Source organism: Trachurus trachurus, assembly GCF_905171665.1.
Source record: "Trachurus trachurus genome assembly, chromosome: 18".
Classification (NCBI taxonomy): domain Eukaryota; kingdom Metazoa; phylum Chordata; class Actinopteri; order Carangiformes; family Carangidae; genus Trachurus; species Trachurus trachurus.
The window spans coordinates 11,149,965-11,171,085 of NC_139909.1; the positions used below are offsets into that span (position 1 = coordinate 11,149,965).

The 21,121-nt window shown below is 38.3% G+C and overlaps 4 protein-coding genes across 5 annotated transcripts in view; 2 read left to right on the forward strand and 2 right to left on the reverse strand.

The window, feature by feature from the left end:
* The window catches only part of LOC311001874 (protein C-ets-2-like), a gene marked incomplete at both ends in the record, with an annotated part of 12,925 nt that extends 9,860 nt beyond the window's left edge, over window positions 1-3,065 (forward strand). The window contains 2 exons of the mRNA XM_083993053.1: window positions 1,438-1,556; window positions 2,853-3,065. Coding sequence (XP_083849179.1) covers window positions 1,438-1,556; window positions 2,853-3,065 — 332 coding nt within the window. The remainder of the gene's footprint in view (window positions 1-1,437; window positions 1,557-2,852) is intronic.
* A 3,875-nt stretch (window positions 3,066-6,940) lies between these two features.
* On the reverse strand, window positions 6,941-9,360 carry LOC311001635 (bolA-like protein 2). Of its 2 annotated transcripts, XM_083992744.1 has the most exons (4): window positions 9,258-9,360; window positions 8,966-9,030; window positions 8,124-8,221; window positions 6,941-7,191 (listed from the first exon to the last, which is right to left on the reverse strand). In XM_083992744.1, exons 2-4 carry the CDS (start codon window positions 9,026-9,028, stop codon window positions 7,092-7,094), a joined length of 261 nt encoding a protein of 86 aa, XP_083848870.1. In that variant the 5' UTR covers window positions 9,029-9,030; window positions 9,258-9,360; the 3' UTR covers window positions 6,941-7,091. The 2 variants fall into 2 exon arrangements, with proteins under 2 accessions (XP_083848870.1, XP_083848871.1); XM_083992745.1 differs by lacking the exon at window positions 9,258-9,360 and having other exon boundaries at window positions 8,966-9,162.
* Window positions 9,361-9,700: 340 nt separating this feature from the next.
* On the forward strand, window positions 9,701-13,709 carry slx1b (SLX1 homolog B, structure-specific endonuclease subunit). The gene is made up of 5 exons (XM_083992861.1): window positions 9,701-10,024; window positions 10,144-10,195; window positions 11,069-11,407; window positions 12,209-12,424; window positions 13,421-13,709. Exons 1-5 carry the CDS (start codon window positions 9,852-9,854, stop codon window positions 13,448-13,450), a joined length of 810 nt encoding a protein of 269 aa, XP_083848987.1. The 5' UTR covers window positions 9,701-9,851; the 3' UTR covers window positions 13,451-13,709.
* Window positions 13,710-14,023: 314 nt separating this feature from the next.
* LOC311002177 (uncharacterized protein) lies at window positions 14,024-20,075 on the reverse strand. The gene is made up of 7 exons (XM_083993442.1): window positions 19,920-20,075; window positions 18,322-18,443; window positions 17,254-17,364; window positions 17,034-17,087; window positions 16,319-16,477; window positions 15,621-15,743; window positions 14,024-14,334 (listed from the first exon to the last, which is right to left on the reverse strand). The coding sequence occupies exons 1-7, from the start codon at window positions 19,924-19,926 to the stop codon at window positions 14,293-14,295; spliced, it is 618 nt and encodes a 205-aa protein (XP_083849568.1). The 5' UTR covers window positions 19,927-20,075; the 3' UTR covers window positions 14,024-14,292.
* Between the last annotated feature and the right edge of the window lie 1,046 nt (window positions 20,076-21,121).

A 21,121-nucleotide genomic window follows, 5' to 3' on the forward strand; every position in this document is an offset into this window, starting at 1 on the left:
CCGTCCGTCCGTCCGTCCATCCGATAGATAGATAGATAGATAGATAGATAGATAGATAGATAGATAGATAGATAGATAGATAGATAGATAGATAGATAGATAGATAGATAGATAGATAGATAGATAGATAGATAGAATGAAGGATTGAAGGATGGAAGGATGGATGGAAGGAAGATGGATGGATGGATGGATGGATGGTCTGTCCAGAAGGTGCTGATCATAGATATATATAAGAAGACTAGATGACTCACCCACCGCTGCTGCCCAATGACACAGCGTAGCCAGTATGGCGGCCATCTTGGGAAGGGCAACTCTCTCCCTCAGAGCATTAAAGCAGAAGTAAGCGATCCGGTCCTTTTGGCTAATGCTGCGTTCCAGGCAGGCTTTTGAAATCGTAAATTACAGCTTCAAGTCACAACTTACGACTTTGTAGCGTTCCAGGCAACCCACTCGTGTTTTTCCGACCTGTTTTACCGGTGAAAGTCACTATAACGGCCACTCGTCGTAACTTCCGACCCGTGAACTGGTACCAGATCAAACTGGTATGACTTCACAGGTCGGAAAAACACGAGTTACGAGTTTCCTTGAACGCACCATAACAGTCCTCGTCCCTACGTCACCACATTCACGCGCATCCCTTGGCTGCACACACAGCCCTGCCCTGCATGCCGTTCTCTCTCCTCATTGGATAAAAACTGTAGGATACGAGAAAAGTTTTCTCCTCGGCTCAGAGCAGAGCAGAGTGACTGACAGATCCGTGTTTCGGTCCAAACACTCTATGTAAGTGATTGCTGTCGGAAGATATAACTATTTAAGATTTATATTAACACAAAAATATCGCTCACTTCTGCTTTAAGCCTATGGTGCATGTTCTGCTATAATGACCAGAACTAGCTCAGTTTTTGTCCGATTTCAAAACGGTTTGATCTTTTATGAACGTCTATGCAGCATACTTAAAATCATGGATCATTTTAATCATGTACTTTTTTTTGTAAAAGTAACATTATAGTGACATTATACAAATAGTTAAAGTAATAGCTACATAATGATTTATTTTTCACAGAGTTATTGAATTGTTTTTTTTTAGTGAAGATGACTGGATCACCTATCTACTGCAGCCAGAGTCAGAGCAATTTGCCCGTTCAAATGGGCTCTATGCACAGCTCCACCACTTCCTGAATTTAAGGCAGGTCCTTCATTTCTTGTCTTACATTATTAGACAAACTGATTAATCCAGGTGTGTCTGACCATTGTGACTACTCAGACACACCTGGATTAATCATCAGTGTGTCCAATAATGTAAGACAGGAAATGAAGGACCTGCCTTAAATTCAGGAAGTGGTGGAGCTGTGCATAGATCCCATATGGCCGACTGTGAGCTACGCCTGCGTGTAGTCCGATCCACCCCCTTGGTGCTGATGTTGACTGTCCCAACAGGAAGTGGTCCCATCCAGCTGTGGCAGTTCCTCCTGGAGCTACTGACGGACCGCAGCTGTCAGTCATGTATCAGCTGGACGGGAGATGGGTGGGAGTTTAAGCTCACGGACCCCGATGAGGTAGGACAGTAACAATGGAGGAACGAGGAACGAGTCCTAGAGCCTGGAACTAAATTAGCGTTGAAGCTCCGCCCACTTTTGGTCTGATGACTGAAGTACGATTTATGTTTAACACTGAGTCAAGACCTTTCCATGTTTTATTCCACAACATTAAATATATCAGTTAATAGCCCGATCCTGATTCTTTAATGATCAAAACAAAAATCCAGGTATGGATGGTATGGTAAAAAAAAAATCTTGGCTGCACGAAAGTATCATAATAATAAAGAAAGACTGGACTGTACTTATCAACAAAATCAAATGTGAAACTGACCTGTACAATTCACTTTATGCACAGCTACACTACTTCCTGAAATAAGCCAGCTCGTTTAATTCCTGTGTTACATTATTGGACCAACTGATTAATCCAGGTGTGTCTGAGTAGTCACAATGGTCAGACACACCTGTATTAATCAGTTGGTCCAATAATGTAAGACAGGAATTAAACGAGCTGGCTTATTTCAGGAAGTAGTGTAGCTGTGCATAAAGTGAATTAGACTATGATATGATATTTTATGGAATTGAAATATCAATAAAGACTTTCTTTCTATTAAAAAAAAAAAAATCCAGGTATGATCAGGTAGCTTGTTTTTTTTTTTTTTTTAGTTTTGAACAAGAGTTAGTCTTCAAAATAACCAAACCAAACCAAACCAAACCAAACCAAAAAAAAACATATTCCCATATTTGTTGTCATGATCAAAACACTAAAAACAGAACATCAAATTAAAAGATAGGATCCCGTTTTTGGTGTTTGCCAACATTTTTTTCCGTTCTAAATAAGAAACAAAGAAAGGCAGTAGAGTCAAATATTTCAAAATAAAAGCCTTTAAATTTAAGTTTTTTCTTTAAAGAGGAACTATGTAAGTCCGGTCTCTTTTCCGCTGTTTTGCTAACCCTCCTCCTGGCCATGTGCATTTGTTTACAACAAAGCTGGCTAGAAATCAATCAATAGAGCGTGCTCGATAACATAATATATCATATTCGATGTTACAACGTGTATATTTTTTTGTAGTTTAATCTGTCATAAACAAGAGATTGGGGACACCGGGACGGCGGCGCTGATCTTTTCATTTATTAGACCATCACAATTACTCCAAAGCTGTTTAATTAAGGTAAAAATGTAGCATAGTGTAGCTATAAATTCTGCATAGTTCCTCTTTAAAACAAAAACAAAGGGTACCATAGTTGTCTAATTTTTTTCATCGTGGTTTAAAACTAAAAACTGAGAGTGTATTTCGTACCTGTGCCTCCCTCCAGGTGGCGCTGCTGTGGGGTCGGAGGAAGAACAAACCCAAGATGAACTACGAGAAGCTGAGTCGCGGTCTGCGCTACTACTACGACAAAAACATCATCCGCAAGACGGCCGGCAAACGCTACGTCTACCGCTTCGTCTGCAACCTGCAAGGCCTGCTGGGATACGAGCCCGGAGAGCTGCACGCCATGTTGGACATCAGCAGCAAGAGTCACTGACGACCAGTCAACAAACTCTGAGGGAAGAGCAAAGAGACACTTTTTTATATCCGGGATATAAACTAATTTATTGTTTGTGTGTGGATGAGTGTGTATATGTGTGTGTGGAAGAATGATGAGTAATTTGTTATTATCATATATGGGCATTAATCAATTAATGGTCATTTAATTCAATAAATACGATCATTAAGACAATCATTGTGTTTAAATCATGATCTGACAACCTGTTATTTTGGCCCTTTTGACCTTCCATACATCTTGTTGGTTCTTACCAGTGCATCGATGAGCGAAGGACGTTCGCCAGCACATTGTGTGGACGATCATTAAATACAGTCTTCAATACTGTGTGAAAACATCTGACAACATCTGGGAAGATTATTATAGTTAATGTTAATGTTTTCTCTGTGTTGGCTCCTATTGATAATATCATTTTATAGTTTTATAGTCTTTATATTCAGTATGGAAAATCAATTTTCCTATAATAAATAAATCAAAAATGATTTTTTTTTTTGCTTCAATTTCAATTTGATTGTTATCCATTTTTAAACCACAAATTCAATTAAAAAAAACTTCTTCATTTACCATCTTGAGTTAAAAAAACAAATTAACTAAAGATGGTAAAGTATAAAACAATCGAAACCTGAGAAGTTACAGCTTGTCAAAGAGAAAGTAGGTAAAAAAGTAAATAAAAAAAAGAAAGAAAACCTTATAATGATCATATCTGAGTCTTACATATTAATCTATGACAATATTTCTAAACATTTTTCAGAATTTAAATGAATATCAGTGGGTTTGATTAATAGAAGTTGGCTGATTCTCATAAAAATTCACTATTATGTTACCATATGTGGTGACTTGCTTTGTGCAACATTGTGCAACAGTTTCTGTTAAGTTTATCAGATGTCTGTGACATCCAATATTATTTATGGTCCATGGTCAACAGACTGCACAATCTCTGCAGGTTGCTGGTTTGAAACCCTGCACTAGATGTTGAAAATATGTTTGTTTTTTTGTAATAAAAATGTCCAGTGTTTGTTCCCATTGTCAATATGTGACCATGATGAGTCATGTGGTGTGGGGGCGGTGAGCGCTGAGCTCCAGTCTGCAGGAGGTGCTCTCACCGAGATCAGCTGCTGCCTGGACTAATGGAAACTAATTGATGTATTCACGCTTGTTCGGCCAACTCTCACTTCACTGCCTATGTGTGTGAAGAAGACGGTGTTTGTACGTGTGTGTGACTGGAATAACCAGCTCCCTGTGGAGAAATCAAGTGCCCTATAATTTAACATATAAAACACAAGGCTCGGTTATTGATTCATTTACATCTGAGGAGGATTCATTTCTGCTGCTGTGGATTTAAAACATGGCTATTCTCAAGTTTGACCCCTTTGTCTCGTCTCCAGTGCTTTGTTATCATAGCGTGAACCTCACACTGGATCAAGCTCCGTTTTGTGTTTAAATGGCTTTACCTGTATGTTGACCGGTACTAAAGTCTGAAGAGTTTAAGAAGTAAAAGTGGTTTATAAATGTCAAATTAACCAGTTTAGTTAAATGATTTCTAAAATAGGACCTATCTGCGATAAAAGGTGATAAAATAACAAAGAATAAAAACTTTACTTTTCCTCAATGACAGTCCTGAATCTGATCTTCGCTGTCTTTCGCGCTCTTTTTCCTATGCCACCCCTATTTACTGCGGTCACTAGATGCCGCCTCATAAAACAAAAACATATAGTTTTAAAACATAAACTATAACGACGTATTGGCTCGTTTTTGGTACTGACGGACAGTCTCAGAGCTTTTGATGGTTTTAGGATCTCTGGAGTAACTAAGAATAAAGTTAAAATCAAATTTAGAAAGGAATAATTGAAAGAATCTATGGCCTTAAAGGGGAACGACACTGTTTTGCTAACCCTCCTCTCGGCCATGTGCATTTGTTTTTAATGAAGCCGGCAAGAAATCAATCCATGGAGCGGTGGATAACTTTATTTATCATATATGATGTTACAATGTGTATATTTGTGTAGACTCATCTGTCATAAACAAGAGATAACAGGTTACAGAGCTCATTTGTGTCGTGTTGTGGCTAAGACAAGAGCTGGGACACCGGATCGGAGGCTTGGCAAGGTTGGTTTTCGGCCAAGAGACGCTATGACGACTTACACGTCATTTATTTAGCACAATCACTCTGAGGCTGTTTAATTAATGTAAAAATGTTGCATATAGTTCATTTTCAGAGGCTCTGATGGTTCCCCACTGATCCTTTTTCTCCTTTTTTTGGATAGATACAATTAGATAGAACAAACAATTAACAAAAATGTGTTGTAGCTTCTAATGTTGTGTACTTGACTTGCTGTCCTTTGTGTATGAACGTTGTTGATCCAAGACGATAAAAGGTGTCCTGAAGCAGAGCAGCGAAGCTTGGACTGGATTATTGTCCATGACTCAGTTGGTTTCTACTCTCAGCTCCTGTGGTGAATCTGCTGTGGTATAAATAACAAGGTTAATGTCACATTCTCCGTCCCAATAGAAGAGATGAATAAAACACACACAAACGCACGCATACACACACACTCTCGGACAAAAGACACACACACACACACACCCCATGGTGGCTCTTCCATTAGTGGGGTCTTGGGAGTGAAAGTGGTGGAAGTAATCCTCACACACTCACATTTCTGTCTCTGTTCACTGACAGATAAAATAACATCAGCATTCAGCCATTTTCATCAGCAGCGGCAGCTTCTTTGTGTTTTTTCCACATTGAAACCTGAACGTGTCGTACACATGAAAACACATCCATACATTAAGACGTGTTCAGAATCAAAGGTCTAAATCTAAATATATAGGTAAAGGGTTAGTGGTTACCTATATATTTAATTTATAGGCCGCTAACTACATGATAATATCAAGAAATAGCCAAGAAATAAGGGTCAATTTCATAGTAATGTCATGTTTTTCATAAAGGTAAAAGATTACACATGCTTTTCATGCTTTGAATTTTTTTTGGGTATAAGGCCAGAATTTTTCTCCACAAGTCCTTGCAATTGTCAATTACAATCAATTATTTTTGGGCTACTTCTACGCAATCAATCGTTATTTCTAGGCTACATTTTCCTCAACATTACTATGAAATTGGTCGTTATTTCTAGGCTATTTCTTGGCATTATCATGTAATTAATGGTTATTAAATGGTTACCATTCTTGACCAGGTCTCTCTTGCAAAAGAGATCTTGGATCTCAATGGGACAAACCTGGTTAAATAGAGGTTATACCAATATATTTAGCAGCCAAATTGTGTTTTATCATCAACTTATCTCCTCAAAAAACCATAATATGATTGTTTTCTCAATATGAGTACATAATGAGAAAACACAAATGACCACTGTCTATGAGTGGGGCGTAATTTATGAACTGTTTATAACTGTATAAACACTTAACAATCCTTATGCAGTTGTATAGAAGGATGTAAATAGTCACAGGTATTTATGAATGGCACAGTCGCATAAATAGTCAAGAAGCTGGAAACACACAATCTGAGGAGGTCCCACCTGGAGTCTGAGCTCAGGTCGGCGACTGACGGCTGTGGATCCAACTGATTGACCAGTGACACAGCTGTAATGTGTGTGTGTGTGTGTGTGTGTGTGTGTGTGTGTGTGTGTGTGGCCCTGAAATCAACACAGGCAGGAGGTCTGTCTGGTCTTAGCACCTCTGAGCTTTAGGTGAGGCTTCACTTCACTCAAACACACACACACACACACGCTTAATGGATGTGGACAAATAATATCTACTATTTATATGATAAAATCCACGATTCGTGTCTAAAAAATGACATTTGAAGACTCTTATAGGGAAAAAACCACAACAAATAGACAAAAGAGCATCGACTTGATTTATTGCCAGAAGTGAATTCATTGTGATTTAAATCCATAAAAGGAAAAAGTCTCCTTCATAGAGCGATAAGTGTGTGATAAGGCCTGTTCAATAGAGGATAAAGTGACGTAGAGGGTGATACACGGTGTGTTTGTGTCATTGGGACTTCTGCTTCTCCCACTGCTCCGGTGTCAGCGTCTTCTGCTCAAACGCATGGATCTCCTTCAGCTCCTCGGCCAGACAGTTGTTCACCATCCTGACAACACACAACACACACACTCACAATGAAACGGTGACAACATGAGACGGTGTTTTATTTTATCTTTGTCACTAATTTTGTGTTGTGAGTCCAGATTCAAGAGATGAGTTAATTCTGCTACAGTCTACAGCAGTTGTTCTCAAACTTTTTATTTTTACATCAAGGACCCCTAGATTGACATAAATTAGACCACACGGACCCCCATTGGACAAAATTTTGAAGCAAACACCAGAAATACACCACTATTTGTTCTGAGACTGAAGAACGTTACTTTTTTTAGTGAATGTACGTTCAAATACATTCAATGGCGTGAATTTTTGGAAATATTGTAGAGAAATTTCTGGAAAAAAGTGGTAGGATTTGTAAAAATAAAAAAAGTAAAACAATTTCTAGAAAAAAAGTGGTAAAATTTCTCAAAAACAATTCCAGAAAAAAGTAGAAAAATTTCTCAAAAAAAAAAAAGTTTAAAAAAAATTTATAGAAAAAATGGTAAAAATGTCTCTAAAAATAAATAAATAAAATAAAACAAAAATAAATAATTTCTCAAAAAAAAAAAAAAATCTAGAAAAAAGTGGTAAAATTTCAAGAAAAAGTTGGGGTAGCCTACCCCCTTAAACCCTCTCAAGGACCCCTGGGGGTCCCTGAACCTCACTTTGAGAACCATTGGTCTAAACTGTAATATACAAACACAGCATGAAGGAATAATGAACAGAATCATTCACAGACATTATGTGATTTTGTATAAAACCAGTTGTCCTAGTATATAATACTGTAAGTTCTGTTCGGTCTAGCTGAATAAAACCACAAATAAAACCCAATCACAGTCTGTCTTTGAATTAAACTGACACCACATATCTGAGCCACGCTTCAAACATGAAAACGTCCACTAGTGGTGATCGTTACTGCAGTAATGATGAGTGTGATGATACCTGTGTCTCTGTAACAGCTGTTTGCCCTCAAACTGGGGCGACACCACCAGGACTTTGAAGCTGGCAGCACATCTGTTCTGTGACGTGTCCTCCACATCCTGGAGAAGATAGAGAGTTCATTCATGAAACCTGTTATATATTTATTTGAATATCTATAACAATAGATAGATAGATAAAGCAATAGATAAAGCGATAGATAGATAGATAGATAGATAGATAGATAGATAGATAGATAGATAGATAGATAGATAGATAGATAGATAGATAGGCCTACAGTAGACAGACAGAGTAGAATGATAGATACAGTAGATAGAGTAGAATGATAGATAGATAGAAGAATAGATAGATAGAAGAAAGAATAGATAGATAGAAAAAAGAATAGATAGATAGATACAGACAGATAGAGTAGAATGATAGAGTAGAATGATAGATAGATAGATGGATAGATAGATAGAAGAATAGATAGATAGATAGACAGATAGATAGATAGAAGAATAGATAGACAGATAGAAAGATAGAAAGATAGATAGATAGATAGATAGATAGATAGATAGATAGATAGATAGATAGATAGATAGATAGATTGGAATGATCATTACGTAGGTGCTCTAAAATCTGTCTATGCAGTTCAATTTTAGGGAAGCAGCTTAGTCACTAGGAGACACTATGATAAAACTAAATACAAATAGTCAGGTCAGAGTGAAATAACATCACAAGGTCATAAATCATTATTAAAGTGTTACATCATACTGAGCAATAGGAAAACACACTGAGCTCCTACATACATCACATCCATGGACCTGGAGGAAACATGTGGTACAAAATAACAGAGAGAAACCTACCACGTGCACTGCGCCGAGCTCTTTAATGAGCTTCTCCTTGATGTGGTCTGCTGTTATGGCCATGGCTGAGTGAATAAAAACACTATCACGTTATAATGTCAATGTCGCTAACACACACACTCATACACACCGCTACTGTAGCTAATTCATAGATTTGTAGTGAGTTCACCACACATAGAGAGACAGACAGGCTGACACCGGAAGTGCTCTCGTATACACGTTCAAAATGCGTATAATTCTTAACAACACAATTACATCACAGTTATTAACTTAAGTTTTAATTTATTGTTACCAAATTTCTGTATTTACTAAATTTCGTGCTGTTTTCTCGCTAATTTCAGACGCCGAGTGTGAACCGGTGGGCGTCACCGACCGTGTGACTGACAGAAGGATCGACCAATCACGTAGCGCCACTAACAACCGCAACCAATCAGATGCGGCGTAGCGTTTTCAAAGCAGCGAATCATAACAATAGGGGTCCTAACATAACGACAAACTAAAAAAGTAGGTAGTTATTTACGTATAAATAAATATATGTTGTAGTTCATACACTTATTTTAATATTTATGAGTATTGATGAGCTATTTCGTGTTATTCGAGCTGATTATAGTTGATTATTAGCGTCGAAGCGACATTTTTAATCAGGCAGCTTCTCGGGCGACTCACACCGACTCTGTTTACATGAACACAGGAAGTGAATTATCTAACGTTTCAGTCTTTAGACAGATAATTTACCTAAACCGTTACTATAATGGCAGTATTACATTTATTTTTTAATCTATTATCTGTTTGTTTATGGATTTAGCAGATAAAATAGCGCGGCCGCCTCCTCAAAACAGCAATAAGTTAGTTAGTTAGTTAGTGAGTCAGTGTATGTGTTTTAACCATGGTGGTGGAGGTGGAGAGCTTCTACGGTGTTTACATGCTTTACTGCCTCAACCCTAAATTCAAAGGTCGGATCTACATCGGCTTCACCGTGAACCCGGAGCGGAGGATCGGGCAGCACAACGCCGGCCGCCACCGAGGCGGAGCGAAGAGGACCAGCGGCCGGGGACCGTGGTAGGAGCCTCGGCCTGGTGGACATGAATGAGCCCCTGGTGATGTGATGGGATGGATGGAGCTCTGTGGGTTTAATCTCTGCTGCTTTGTTTTGATTTGTTTTGTTTTGTTTTGTGTAGGGAGATGGTCCTCATCATACACGGCTTCCCCTCTGACATAGCTGCCCTGAGGGTGAGTATCATATGAGAAATAAATATAATGTACATTATGCATTGAATTTACATCTATACATAAAGCAAAAACATGTTATACATATGAAACCTATTTGAAACCAGAACAATATTGACGTACAATGACGTTTATGCATACATTCACTGACATATTATGATAATTTGAATCATATTATTTATTTACTCTTTGTATATTTATGTAGTCAGTCTACTGTTTTTTGGTTTTGTTTTGTGTTTTACTGATTTTGTTTTGTCATCCTTGGCTTACTGGGAGAATATTTTGCCAAGACTTATGGAACAAATACTGATATTGTACTAGTTATATTTTTAATTAATGGCATAGCATTTAAAGGGAGCCAGAAGATTATTTAATTGTGGTTGAGTTATGGAGAAATGGTGAGACTTTATAACTTTTAAACTTCAGCCCACTCCTTTTTGGACATGAGACAAAAAGTATGCAAAATGCAGCTAGATGCTCATTGTTTTCCTTTCTTCTTTACATGTTTACTTATTTTACATGTTTTAAATGAAAGATTCATTCATTCATTCCTTCATTCTTTTGAACATATAACACATTTTTCATAAATGTGTGGATCGTAAAAGAAACAGAGAGCCAGCTTTTCACATTTATGATGTGTCACATAAATGTAGGCTGTTCATTATGTAAAATAGCAGGAAGAATGTACCTGTTTTATCATCTTTTCACTCATAAATATAAAACCGATGAGTTTAAAATCTACAATAAAAAGTTTTTAGATACCAGTTTTTAGATATTTAGCAGATTTGTTTACTGAAGATCTCAACTACCTGACTTAGATTTTACACGTTGATCCATCTCTAAACTAACTCGTCGTGTTTCTTATCTCTGTGTCAGTTTGAGTGGGCGTGGCAGCACCCTCACTCCTCCAGACGCCTCTCCCACGTCTCCCGCCGCCTCAGGAAGGAGTCCAGCCTTCAGTTCCACTGGCGCGTCGTGTCCAACATGCTGCGGGCGGCGCCGTGGAGCCGGCTGCCGCTCACCGCCCGCTGGCTCAAACAGGAGTACAGGATGGACTTCGAGCCCCGGCTGCAGCCGCCGCTGCACGTCCCCGTCGCGTTCGGCAGCGTGAGAGCAAAGAAGGTGCAGCTGCAGAAGACTGGAGAGGAGGAGGAGGAGGAGGAGGAGGAGGAGGAGGAGGCATCCAGGTGTTTCATCTGTCGAGGCTCAGTCAAGGTAAAAACCCAGAGGAGATGATGAGACTAAACATATTTAGTGCACATTTTGTTAGTTTTACAAACAGTGAACAACATAGAACAAGAAACAGCAATAATAATGATGAAAATGAAACAAATTTTCAAATAAAACAACAATAATAATAGAATAAGTAAAGGATATACACAGATGTGGGTCAATGACATGATGCAACCTGGTGTCAAGTGGTGTAAACTGTGTTTTTTCCATAAAAATCTGACTATATAAAGGGAAAATAAATCTGGACTCAGATGTGAAATACGTGTAATTCACTTTTACAGTGCAACTCGATGTTTCTTAACAAATTTTACACCATTTGTCACATTATTTAGAATAAAAAGTGGTGTTTTTAGTAAGTCCTGCTCAGTATTACCAAATTAATTCAAATTTGAATATAGAAATACAGCAAAAAATCTATTTTGTAATGTTTTCCAAAGAAAGTTATATAGTTTGACTTTTGTTAAAAATGGTTCAAATTTCATTTCAAATGGCATAAAACCAACATGAATACAAAATGTACATTTCAACACTTCTGATGTATGTTTTTAAGACAAAAAGATATTTCTGAATTGCGCCTCTTGCCAACCTGTATTTGTCACTGACCCATATACCTACATATGTCCATACACATACACATGCAACCACTTATGCCTAGTCAGCATTATAAATATACTGTATATATACACAACACATATACAGTACATATTAACTATATAAAATGATATAATCCGTGGACTCGGTCGGCCAGTTTGCTGCTTCATCTTTGTCTCTTGTTTTCCTCAGACGTCAGAGAAGCTGAGCTGTTTCCATCCGTCCTGTGGGATGAGCAGTCACGTGATCTGTCTCGCCAAACACTTCCTGAGGACGGAGCCGTCTCAGCTGCTGCCGGTGGAGGGCGAGTGTCCGTCCTGTCGCCGCTCCGTGCTGTGGGGAAGTCTCATCCGACATAAACACGGCTGCTTCGGAGACCTGGAGGAGTTCACGCCGTCGGCATCACAGGTGAGTCACACGGGACGATTCAGTCTGAACAGGATGGTGAATGTAATTTTTGGCTGGAGCAGTGGGACCTACTGTATAATATCAAATGTGACAGACTGAGTGTTGCAGATTCAACTTGTGAACCAAAAATGACGAAGCGAGACTTTGCTTCAATTCAGACATTCTTTTAGTGAATGAAGAAAAAAGGAAAAATCAATCTGACGCAATCACGTCACATCACCTTTTACTCCGAGAGCATCCTGAGTAGTAAAGTCCAAATCAAATGCATACATATTTAACCTATTAACTGTTTTTTTTTAAATCAATATTAATGTTAATTTATATTTAACTTACAGGTGCATCTCAATAAATTAGAATATCATGGCAAAGTCCATTTCAGTAGTTCAAGTCAAACAGCCCCAACCAAGTTATGGAGTGCATAAAGATGGATGTACTGTACTTTTCAGAGGGCCAACATTTCCATGTTAAAAATGCTTCTTCTTTAAAAAAAAAAAAAAAAAAAAAAGTATTTTGTAATATTCAATTTTGGGAAAATCTGACTTTTAGGTGTTCATAAAATGCAAAGCCATCATTACATTTAAAAGAAATTAATAAAATAAAGGCGTGAAATGTTTCATTCTGTGTCTAATGGATCTATATAATGTATTAGTTTCACTTTTTGAATTGAATTACTGACATAAATAAACTTCTCCATGATATTTAAGTTTATTTAGATGCACCTGTATATTAACTACTAACATACTAATTCTCAGCCACTGCTCATGAACTGCAGGGAAGCAGAGGAGCACTTCCAGTACACTAAGCCTCACATCCATTGCAGCAAAATAGGACTTTTGTTACATGTGTCATTATTAGTAAAGGAGGCAGAGTGAGAACTAGACATACAGACCTACCTCTAATAAAAGTCTATTACGTTCTGTAGTGGAAGTGAATAAAAACTGAAACTATCGTGGATCACAGATCTTGTTTCTAACGTGTCCTCTGATCCTTCCACAGAACCACTGGGCAGACGAGCTGCAGCTATGACAACGTGGTCGTCAATAATGAACTTTGATGATGAACTGTGGTGCTGTCGGAGAATCATGTAGTAGATCATGTGTAATAATAAAATATTCATCTTCAGTGTGAACACCAAGATCAAGCAGACCAAGCAGCGAGAACGTCCATCGTTCAACATCTCACAGGATCCGACGACTGGCTGTGTTTGATTTTTGTGAATCTGCTCATGAAGCATTTTTAAAAGAAAAGAAAACTTGTCTGTTTAATTATGTGTGTAATGTATTTAATATTTGTGGAAAAATGAATTAAGTGGTAAATAAAACAATGTTTTTTGTAAGTGTGTGTGTTAAGTGAACTGTGTCTATGATCAATGGTATAAAAGCAACAACTGCAGAATATATTTTTTATTATCCATAGCTGTTAGAGATAAAGGAGACAACAGTAAACCATCATTTAGGTAGTGATCATCATATGGTAACAATCAGAAAAATACTGCAATATTTGTTATTCTATTAACATTATAAGTGCATGTTAAAATGAATTTATTATTGTTATTACACCGTTTTTTGTTATTGATGCTCTTTAATATGTTCTACAGTGTTTCAGTGAGTCTGAGCCTTTAAATGAAGAAATTATTATGGACATTACACATAAACTTAGTTAACATATAGAACAAACAGTAGCTAAAACTTTATATATTCATGTGTCACTTGTAAACAGTGGATGAACGTTGGTTTTATAGCGATAGCAAACGTACAAAAACAAATAATTATAGAAACACAGTTCACATTACACACAGTTATTTCATTCATTGTTGATATAAAAAAAAAGTATTGATTGGTGCAGCCTCAGGTTTGCTGTGTCCGTCCTCACTGCACGGGAGCTGGGGGGGCTTGAACAGTGATCACCGGCTGACGGGGACAAAAAGACACAGTGAAGTTCATTAATAAGAGCAAAGATACTCTACTACTTCTAAAAAACTACTAAAAAATCATTACAAACTGCACCAATGATATGAAATGTAACAGCTGCACTTCCTGTCTCCTAAAGTGGGCGTGGTCACCCGTCCCCCCGCCTCATGTTGTGAACGTGTGTGTGGATTTATGAAAGTCTTTAGCAGAGGAAAGTGAGCTGTATGATAACATTAAATATTTAAACAGATAACAGTCATATTTAACATTATGAAAATGACTGATGGTGCGTTCAAGACAACTCGGAACTCGGAATCTCTCAGTTGAAGACTCAGATTTCTGAAAAAAAAAGCTTTCGAGACACACCACACCAGAATAACCAAAAACGTGGCATTAAAACATTACAAAGGGCACAAAAACAATTTTAAAAAGAAGTATTTTAAAATAATGAAACACATTGTTTCGTGTATATGCATTTGTATGGTATGTATTTGAATATACATATCTATTTTTGTAACATGTGCCTTTCTATACTTTTCTTTAAAATAAAATGAAAATTTGATCACAAAAAAATGAAACACATCATTTAAAATTGAAGAGAAATAACAACATGAATTTATTGTGTTCCATAACATCAGTAGGTTAATCTGTAAGACTAAGTAAATGTTGTATATTTCATAAAGTGGCATTTAAAATGCATTTTAGTCGATGTTTTTGATCGTTGGCGGTGTGGTTCAGCGCAGGTGCAGATTGTTGTGTGATGTTAGAAAACTACAGTAATTCTCGTAGAAGTCGGGGTAGATTTTTTTTCTCCCACGTCCCCGAGCTCCGACATGAGGTGGCGTTCGATTTCACCTTTTCAAGATGGAGGTCGTAAAGACCCGAGCTCCGAGTTGTCTCGAACGCAGCATTAGCGCTGGCGTTTGCAAACGTTTGTTGGCGTTACCTAGGAGATCTGTGCCAAATCTCGCGAGAGTATGTTGTTGAGACAGACACAGGTCTTGGACAAAGTTAATTTTCTCCTGATTTGTCCGTCTGAAATTTGCCATTTTAGTCTCAAAATGTTCAGAAGAGATGCAGCTTGTGGAAAATGGGTCCAATAAATTACTTCAATGGCTACATGGCGAACGAATCAATCATAATCTGGGCTCACGTTCACTTCTCCCATCGGAGAAACACAAGTAGGCCTACAGGAAAGTGACTTTAGGTGTTAGTAGTAGGGAAACCTGTTACCCAGAGGTCCTTTTGTTGCAATAACGACCATTGGTGTATTGGCCTATACTCACCATTTTGGGATCTGGTGCGCAGCAGTTGATGACCTTGCAGCAGTAGGAGGCCAGAGTGGCTGAGATGGCCAACAGCACGGCCTGGATGATCGCTGCCTCCGCATGGAAGTGGGACTGGCTATTCTGTAGAAACACAGTGAATGAAACGTGCAAAGATGAATGAATGAGTGCGTTAAAAAGGCATCTGAACATGAAGATTATACTTAAACTGAAAAGTCTCACATGTGCTGACATGAAAAGATATGTGTGTTTGTTTTTTACAGTTCTAGTAACGACAGGTCATTGTCGGCCAATCAGAAAAGAGGAGACTCTCCTCTGATTGGCTGACTGTTTTCTGAGTGATCCAATAAAAAATAGAGCAGATTTAAGAATAAAACACTCAGAGAAACCAAATCCTGCAAAGTTGTTGTTGGATGGATGGTGGGTCCAGGTGATGAGGGGGCGGAGCTTGTTGACTGCTGCTGTTGTGACATCACAAAGTGACAGGAAGTCCTGACGGCTGGTTTTAAGGCTCAGTTTCTGAATACAGGCTGAGTGCATTTCTCTGTGGACTGAGGCTTTGATACTTTCACAGTATTAATATAGAACCTAGAGCTGCTTTATAATCACACTACATATGGACATCTACCTTTATACTGAAGGAGCTTTAACACAAACATCTACCTTTATACTCTATGGAGCTTTACGTAATAAATCACCTCAATTTTATGGCAGAGGTCGGCGTAAGTGTGCGTGTTGTTCAGGTCGTAGTAACTCCAGCAGAAAGAGGGCGTGTCTTCCATTTTCACCAGATTGCAGATCATGTTGAAGAGCGACGCGCCACATGCCACGATCTGCATCCCCATACAGGCTCTCAGCTGAGACACAGGAAATAAACACAGGGACGTTGACCGTTTTACAAAATAAGAGAACCAAAGAGTCGATATTTAAATCCTGAAATGTAAATGAGAAAGACACGACATCATGCAGTGGTGCGTTTTGTCTTTGCTTTTCTACTTTAATCTTAGAAAATTGTGAAAAAATAACATATTTAGTGGTGAAATGGCAGAAATTAAAGGTTATAGTTAAACAAAAGTGAAATTTAGTGGACGTTACTTAATCTTTTCCAATGTTTTTAAAGTGAATTCAACTTGCTGGTGACTGGTTCAACGCCATGCGTGTGTTTTTAGCGTCTTCTGTTCTTCTTCGTGAACCCGTGGCGACATTTAATTGAACAACAGGCTCCATTCAGCCTTAAAGCAGTGACTCATCTCACACAGAGAGAGAGAGAGAGAGAGAGAGAGGAAGTGGAAGAGACTGAGAGTGGTCGGCCAGTTTTCTCTAGAAAAGCAGAAGTGGCCTCGTCCTAAGTTTTGGTATTTTCTCAAAAAAACAAAACAAAAAAACGCTGTAACACTTTGTCCTTGAACTCACCGTGGGCGGATGCAGGTTCTGTGCTGCTATGGCCAAACTCCCGGCGATGACGACCTGTGACGACAGAACAGAGTTTTGATTGATTGATTGATTGATTGATTGATTGATTGATTGCTTGCTTGCTTGATTGATTGATTGATTGATTGATTGATTGATTGATTGATTGATTGATTGATTGATTGATTGATTGATTGATTGATTGATTGATGATGGTTGTTACCGTTACAGATGAGATGAGCACGAAGACGTCGGGCTCGATGTAACTCAGGCCTTTGATCAGAAACAAACTCATGGAGATGATCTGAAACACACTCAGACAAATCTGGGTGATCTGCAACACACACACACACACACACACACACACACACACACACACACACACAGAAAATGTTTAAATTAAAGGACAATTCCAGGCAAATTCAACCTGGGGCTGTAGTTTCCTAATTTAAAAGGGGTAGTTCAACATTTTGGCAAATTGGCCCATTGCCATAATCCCTATAGTCATAGCAGTAGGTTTGTTACCTTTAATTGTCGGTGCAAGCTATTTTTAGAACGGCGGAGCAGAGCCGCGAGCTGCTCAGAGCTACGCTACGGAGGCTAATGGGATTTCTTGGTTTCCCTCATCAAACTCATCAAATACACAATCCAACAACTCCACAACGCTCTGGTGGACAAGTTGTGACCTGCACATTCACCACGCTATGAGATAATAACAGAACGTTACCAGACAGAGTTGTTTTAGAGGGAAATTCATGCAAAACCACTGATGCGCGTTTCCTTCAGGGACAGTTTTTCAGCAAACAGTCTCTGCATTTGCCTCTAAAACAACTCTGTCTGGTAACGTTCTGTTATTATCTCATAGCGTGGTGAATGTGCAGCTCACAACTTGTCCACCAGAGCGTTGTGGAGTTGTTGGATTGTGTATTTGATGAGTTTGATGAGGGAAACCAAGAAATCCCATTAGCCTCCGTAGCGTAGCTCTGAGCAGCTCACGGCTCTGCTCCTCCATTCTAAAAACAGCTTGCACCAACAATTAAAGGTAACAAACCTACTGCTTGGACTATAGGGATTATGGTAATGCTTCAAGAAAACCGACATGTTTGTAAACAGAGCTGTAATGCAAAGTCTCGCGCGAGAGTCAAGTTGACAGCTAACTACGTTTACAGGTCGTCGTTGTTTTATCAACAAAGGAACATCAACTTGGAAGCTGGATGTTTTCGTAGCAGTAAGATACAGTACATACTGAGCACTTCAACTTGACTGTCTCTCTCTCTCACACACACTTTACCCCCAGAGCTTTGGGCTCGGCCTCCAGGTACTTCTGCTTCCTGTGGACGTTCCTCTGGAAGGTGACGGCGACCAGCGGGCTCTGAGCCGGGCTGACGCCCTCCTCCACCACCACCGCTTCATCTGAAACACACACCACACACCTCCACCTGTGACTTTTTCCACAGATCCACAGACATGTTTCTGTTTCTTGCAGCTCGTTCTGCAGAAACCTCCATGTTTGGATCAGTAAAATGTCTTAAATGTGATTTATTTTCCTGACTTTTACCTTTTGGCCACATGAGAAACATCTTGAAATTTCACTTTTCAGCTCTCCAGCACCTAAGACCATGATCAGTACAGCTGCGTATCGCTACTGATCTACTGAATCAATTTGATTCCGATTCACAAGGTCCCAATTTGATTGGATTTCTGCTTCGATATTGATTAATTTAGAGATATTTCAATTTTAAATACCAATTTTTCTTGGTTATGAAAGAGATTTTCACAGAACTAAAAAAGATGTAACTCTCTAACCTGGTGCATTATCAGAAATATCAATGTTTACATAAAGAATTGACCCCAAAGCAGTTACATCAATGCACATGAAGTAAACAGTGCAAATTGCATAAATTAAAAGATCGATCTAAGGATTCTAAGAATCGATATCAAAACTTTTAAATGAAGCTCGATATGAATTGGAAAATCTTTTATTTTAAAACCCAGCCTTAACGATAAGTTTACTGTGATACATTACATGCAAGAAAACGCAAGTCTGCACATCTGGAGTCTCTGTGATGTAACACCAACTGATCATTTTCATGACCAATGCATTTCTCTCAACGGAAACCACAGTTACTGTTAATCATGGTGGACTTCTTGGTTGTATTTGATCCATTTGTATTCTAGTAGTTTTTTTTAATTCTCTATTAATAAAGTGGGTCAAAACAGTGACTGTGAGTAAAAGCTTCTAATGAAATCACAAGATAAATCTGATAATTTTCTGTTAACTGACAGGAAACTGTGGATTTTTCATGATCCCTTCTTCAAGAAAAAGGAAGTGATTTCAAAATAAGAGTTTTATTGTAAAGCTGTAAAACCAGTGCAAAACATCTGGTATTATTAAATTATTTATAATATTAATTTGGTATTTTGTTTTTGTGTGTCTTTTGTATTATATATTTGACAGTTAATCACACATTGCTGTATTTAAAATGATGTAAAAACAACTTTTTGACTTCACTCACTCATGACAGACACAAACTGCTGCTCCGTGAAGTTTAGTTTAGTTGTTGTTTTACTTTAAATCATGAATAAATTATAACGTTTAAAGTTACAGTTGTGTAAAGTGAAGAGATGGGCGTTTCCATGGATACACGTATAGCCTATTAAATGTTGAACTCGTCTAAAGACACAATAAAGTAAAACTCGTCACAAACTCCGTTACAAATGTTAAAACACGTCGGTGCAGCGGAAGTCCGCCTCAGGGCTGAACAACACAACATCTGGATTTCATCTCTCTGAGCAAACAACTGCATCTGCACACGCACTTTCCCCTAAAACACGCAGCCTGTGTAGTAGTAGGCTACTATAATGAACAAAGTTGTGTCTCCTCTTTACCTGCCATGACCACGGAGTCGTCCACTCTTCTTCTTCAGCCTCAGCAGAAACAACTCTTCCTCTTTTTTTCTCTCCTGCAGCTGTGTGTGTGTGTGTCTTGTTTTGTGTGTTTTTGTGTGAACTGTGGATCGGAAGTTTTGCAACAACTCCGTGGATCTGCTCCAGTCCCGCCCTGAGCCTGTTGGTCACTCTCTGCAACATGAGACCCCGCTGTCAGCTGCTTGTAACGGAGGCTGTGATTGGCTGAACAACTCACCACCGAGATGAGTGACGTTCACCGTGTTATTATCGATCAGTGTGATTATTAATGCTGCTGAACCACGTTAAGACAATCTGAAGTTCAAGAAGCATGTGCCATTAATAAGCCTGTGATAAAATATTCCAATATGATCTATTAATATCTATCAAACTTTATTTTTATTTTTATAGATATACAGTGTATCTTATAATACACGTCAGATTGCATTAAAACAAATGTGTATTTCTGTTGCAGGTGTAAAACTATGGCATTCACAAAGCAAGGAATTTAAAAGTTGTACAAGTATGTCTCAGTTTAAGAAAATGTTTAAAAAAAGAAAAGATAAGCGTCTACAAAAAAGGAGAAAGAGATAAAGAAGGGAAAAAATAAAAGATATATAGACGAGTGGTGTTTTGTTTGTTTTCTTGTCACTACTATGTTTCATCATCTTTAATATTTTGAAATAGAGTATAATATTGGTGTTGAAGGTAATTATAACAACAGAGAGGGGCAGGTACTATAAGTTTTTCTTCATCCTGCTCCTTTTCATTCATGGTGTAAATATGTGCATCTCTGTGTAGAATGTAGCCTATACCATGAACGGAATTGCTGTATTGATAAAATGCTGTTCACTCACTTCTGCAGAAACCAATAAGAATCAATGACATGAAGGCATAAAGCAAATACATTATAGCCCAATTAATCCCTTAAATCAACACTAAGTAAAATTGATAGTAAAACTGCTGGCAAGATTATGGGAATAATAACACCCCCCCTTAATCCACAGGACCTCTTGAGCAGGCGACGATCAGACAGGAAAATGCCATTTTAACAGATAGTTCTCATGTGCTGAACAGTGAATATACTCTCCTGAACTCTGGAAAGAGATATATAGCTTCCTTTGTGCAGGCACAATCGATACAAACATTCCTTTGTGCCTGTATCAACCAAACTTCTCAACAGC